We start from the raw sequence: 4806 nt of genomic DNA, 5'->3' as shown, positions 1-4806 counted from the left end.
TAGTAAATGAGTATATGCATATATACGTACAGGTATGTGCATACCGACATCCACCTGTATGTATAGGTGCATATCTGGGTACAGGACATTGCAAACAAACGTAGACGAGAACACACGAGCCACATAGAGAACATTCTCCTTCATCAGCCACCCACGTTTTAACACCGGCGTTTCGACGAGCTTGGGCAGGACGCATCGCTAAAACGGCTCGTCCCATGGATCGCAGATTAAATTTGTATACGCAAATTAAATCTAGCCATGGAGGAATGTAGTGGCGGACTCCATTCTTCACATTCCATTCACAAGGCTTTAGTCAATCCAAGGGTATAGTGGCTCAAAGTATTATGCAGTAGGATTCGAACCTTGTACCACATGATTGCTAATTAAACTTCTTAATCACACAGCATTCAGTTACAGGTGTTGCCTTGTCCTGTTTTCATTCAGTTGCACAAATCTGATATATCTATCATGTTAGCAAAGCTAACAGGAGAATCTGGTGTTGAGGTTGTCATTAACGCAGTCCTCAAACAAATATTGTTTATACATTTATATACATATATGATATATTTGCACTCAGCTGTAAAACTGATAAACTATTTTTCAACTTTGTAGTTATCATTGAAATTATATTAACTTGATTTGACATAGTGTTATTTCTGAATATTACTGCTAATTATTTTCTTTTATTTTATTTTTATTTTTGTACAGGGATTAATCTACTATGAGTGACCAAAGTCCATATACAATTGAAGAACGATTAGTTGCAGCTGTTTGGATGCATGATCGTGTTCTTAATAATAAAAAAATACCCGAAATTCGGCGATTGTTCCAGGAACGTTTTGGAAAGCCTTCACCTACACCACGCATCTTGAGAGAATGGGAGAAAAAAGTATTTGAAACTGGTAGTGTTCTTGATGCACCTCGTTGTGGTCGACCAAGGACAAGATTTGAACATCTAACTGCAATACAAGAGTCACTTATTCGTTCGCCTTCATTATCAATGAGGAAGCGTTCAGCAGAATTACAAATTCCAAAAAGTACTTTGAGAAAAATTCTTAAGTTAGATCTTCCACAGGATTCAGTGGTTTATGAAGTTCAAAACATAGATGAAGATACAAAAGTGGAAGTATGTCGAGTTATGTTTCAGAAATTTCCATTTTTTGGATGAGGCATCAAACTATATGCATATTGCAGTGTGCATGCAATTATGGTTTACCATATTTTTGTTATTTTTCATTGTTAAAACAAGTCTTCTTTTCTACTTCCAAGAAAGCCTAAATTAATTATTTTTATTTATTTTGTTTAATAATAGTGATTTTGATTACTTTCTTTATCTAATTTAACTCATTTTATGCTTTCATTTCACTGATTCGCCAAATACACATCTTGGAACTGAATAAATACAAGGGCTTCTGCTTTCCTTCTCTTTGATGCTACATCTATCAATTATGAATATTGACAATCATTTAGGTTTTTTTTAAACCTTTTGAATATTTGATCTCGTTTAGATAAAAGTTGCTTACTGGAGCTTTTGCAATTCAATCTTGGAGAAAGTATGTCAAAAGATGTCTTATTGGCTTCATAAGGAAATAGAAACAGTAGTAGTATATAGGCATGTATATGTGAAAGAAGAAGCTCATTTGTATTGTAACCTTGTTAATCTAAATATAGATTTTTACTTTGGATTGTAATTTTCCATCAGAGCCAAAACAACTAAATCAGCATTATTCTGCACATATTTTGCATGAATTATTTAATTAATTTTTTTCTTTGTGTGTTTGTTTATTTATTTATTTTATAGCTTCTCTCAAGACCAGCTAATTGTAAATAATAGTGTCCTACTCTATGAGACTTCTTACACTTCTGTAAAACAATATCATGAAATCATTGATAAATAAAGAATACTGTTAAAAGTCCTCCAATTGGTCTACATAGTTTCATACTAGGATTTGACTAAACAGACATATCTTATGCAATCTGTCTTTAATCCAGACAATCATTTTTTCTTTCTCTCCTTCTGTCTTTCATTATCATTGTCATTTTTTTTGTATGTCTGCAGATAAATGAAGTCAAGTAAGAGTAACGAGCTGTTATTATGAACCTGATTTAAAAAAAAAAATACTGCTAATGGCTATGGGTTTATTGGGGGGATGAATTTTGTATTATTTGTGGCAGATGTCCCTATAAAATAATAAATTTTCATTTGGATTTTAATGAATTAAGACATTGATTGTATCAGACCCTTTACTATTATTTTATAGAGTTTATATTTCATTATATAAATATTGAGAATATGATAAAGAACAAGATGGGGAACCTTATAATGATAGAGCAAAACAGTGTCGAATCTTTACTCTTGTTGCTTTCACAGTGTTTTACTGTTGTCGGATTGTGATCAGAGTATTGACAGCAAAGGATTTGGTAAACTAAATTTTAATTCATTCTAAGCACTTGAGAAATTTTTGTCTTTTAACTTGAAGATTATTTCCAAAGACAAATTAAAGGTTTAATTATAGAAAATATGAGATCAAATAAAATAATTGAAGAATTTTTTTGTAGATTTCTTGTGATTTTATCATGCCATTGTTACAGCTTTTTTTTTTATGTAAACATTTTTTAATGTACAGCAATGTTTAAATATCAGTGAGTCACGTCAAATACTTTAGGGTTTTTTTTTATGTTGGAAAAATCTCTGGAAACATTAAACTTTTATTGTCATATTTCAGGATGACTTTTTTTTTTTTTTTGCTGAATCAGCTCACAAACTATATACTTGTTCTTCACTCCAGCTTTATTATCGTTCTTGTTTTAGTGTCCTTTATCTGAAATCTTTCATTACACACCCTGTGATCTTTTTGGTGACTCTCTCTTCCATGTGTCTCCTTCTGTCCTGTTTAGTCCATTCAGAATGGGTGAATATATTGTGTGTGTGTTTATTTGGCAAAAGAAAAAAAAAATGACTATTCCGAAATATAACAATATCTGTTTCAACACACAATTTTACATCAAGAATCTTGCAAAATAAATACGTTAAACTTTTTCTTTCACAATACAAGTTAGGTAGTGACTAAGTCATTATTGTGATACAATTATCAAACATGGTCAAAATGAAAAATTTTTTACTGATAATATACTGTAATTATTTCTTGTAAAAAAAATCCTTTAGTAAAAGTAGTTAGGTAGTTTTATCATTTTACAGTTAAATAATTTGTGTTAAGAATATCCAACTGTAAAAATGCACTTTAACAATTCTGAAAAGTGTTTGAATTTTCAGAACCCACTTCTGATGTATGTGTAAACTGTTAAAAATGGTTAGCATCTGAGTGGTGAGAATCTAGAATCTTAAAGACTGTTAATCTTGTCATGTCAAGGGCATAACAACCTCTGCCAAGATTAAATACCTCACCTGTAAAGTGGTTGATAATAGGAATGACATCCAGCCATAGAAACCAAATCTAAAATAAAATGTACAAGTGAGATGTGGTCCTTCAACCAATCTATGAAGACAGTAACTCCAAATTAGTATTTACTTGGAGTGTGATGACCTGTCCAACTCATGCAAACATGGAAAGTAGATGTAAAATGATGATTCATGGACGTAAAATAATGGTGATTTCTTTAGTTTTCCTTATATTTGCAGTTAGGGTAATTTTAAAGTACTTTTAACTAGCCACAGGACTCTGTGTTTCCAGGCAAAAAAGGAAATAGAATATTCTTATACTCATCTGATACTCCAGAGTATTAGCAGTTAAGTAAAATGACTTCTGCATTACGGATTTGACTTAATGAGTAATTATTTCTTTTCATTCAGCATTCTCTAAGTTCTAGAGATATCGATATTACTCTTGCTATTTTTCCTTGTGAAATAGCGAAATACTTATACCATGGTAATTTTCTATAGCCCTATAGCCTCTCTTTTATCATCATTATCATCGCTATTCTTTCATTCATTTTTCTGTGCTCACATGGGTTGGGTAGGCCATCATAGACTAAGTTCTGTTCTTATTTGGAACTACTGCCACCTCCTAAATGGGTTGGGATCACATCTAACTTGTACATTACATAATTTTTGATAGGTTTGCTGTAGCTAGATACATTTATTGTGGCAGCAACATTTGAGATTGTTTTGGTTTAGAAAAGACTGTTTTTTCTTCACCAACATTAGAAGGTTGTCTCATCTCCAGCAGGCAAAAAGGAAGTATGGAAAGAAGGCCAGCATGAGGAGCATAGAAATGACTTGGTGGTAGGCGTGGATGATAGGTGTGAGAGTGGAAGAATAGAGAGAGAGAGAGAGAGAGAGAGAGAGAGCGATAAAATGCTACATGATGATTGTTGGTAAAGAGATTCAAAAGGGCTGATGGGGGAAGAGAAAGTGACAGGAAGGAGACTGTATGATGGAAGGAGGAGGACTGGAAATGAGAGTAGATAACAGGGATCTATTTCAAAACGGGGGGGGCACCAGTTTTCATTTATGTTTTATGTAGTGTTTTTGGTACCGAAAGACTTTCAAACTTCGTATACTTATCTATTTTGTGTTATAGAACAGAAAAAAATTTTTGTATTCGAATTTATTTCATGTAAAAAAATTGTCTTATTTCGATAATTTCTACTAATCACTGACGTCTATTCAGTTGAAAACAGTTAGCGCTGTAACGGTGTATATCGTATTAATCCCCTAACCCTAACCCTAACCCTAACTAGACTGTTAACCCTAACCCTAACCCTAAAACTAACCCTAACTCTAGAATCCGAACTCTAAAATTGTTACACACATAGATACGCACAGCGTAATTTATTATATAAACA

At 32.5% G+C, this 4806-nt stretch overlaps 1 protein-coding gene across 8 annotated transcripts in view; it reads left to right on the top strand.

Annotated features, from left to right (window-relative positions):
• LOC106876238 (uncharacterized) overlaps nt 1-4806 on the top strand; it is a 36292-nt gene that overhangs the window by 18431 nt on the left and 13055 nt on the right. For 4 of the 8 annotated variants that reach the window (XR_008264245.1, XR_008264246.1, XR_001410215.2 and 1 more), the window contains exon 3: nt 709-1126. Coding sequence is in view for 1 of the 8 variants with exons in the window: in XM_014924719.2 (XP_014780205.1) it covers nt 722-1168 (447 nt within the window). In the remaining 7 variants the exon portion in view is untranslated. Of the gene's footprint in view, nt 1-708; nt 2552-4806 lie in introns of those variants that run through there. The other 4 variants (XR_008264247.1, XR_001410213.2, XR_001410212.2 and 1 more) reach the window with 2 other exon arrangements.

This window comes from Octopus bimaculoides, chromosome 5, assembly GCF_001194135.2.
Source record: "Octopus bimaculoides isolate UCB-OBI-ISO-001 chromosome 5, ASM119413v2, whole genome shotgun sequence".
NCBI lineage: Eukaryota > Metazoa > Mollusca > Cephalopoda > Octopoda > Octopodidae > Octopus > Octopus bimaculoides.
This window is presented reverse-complemented; position numbering and strand designations above follow the sequence as displayed.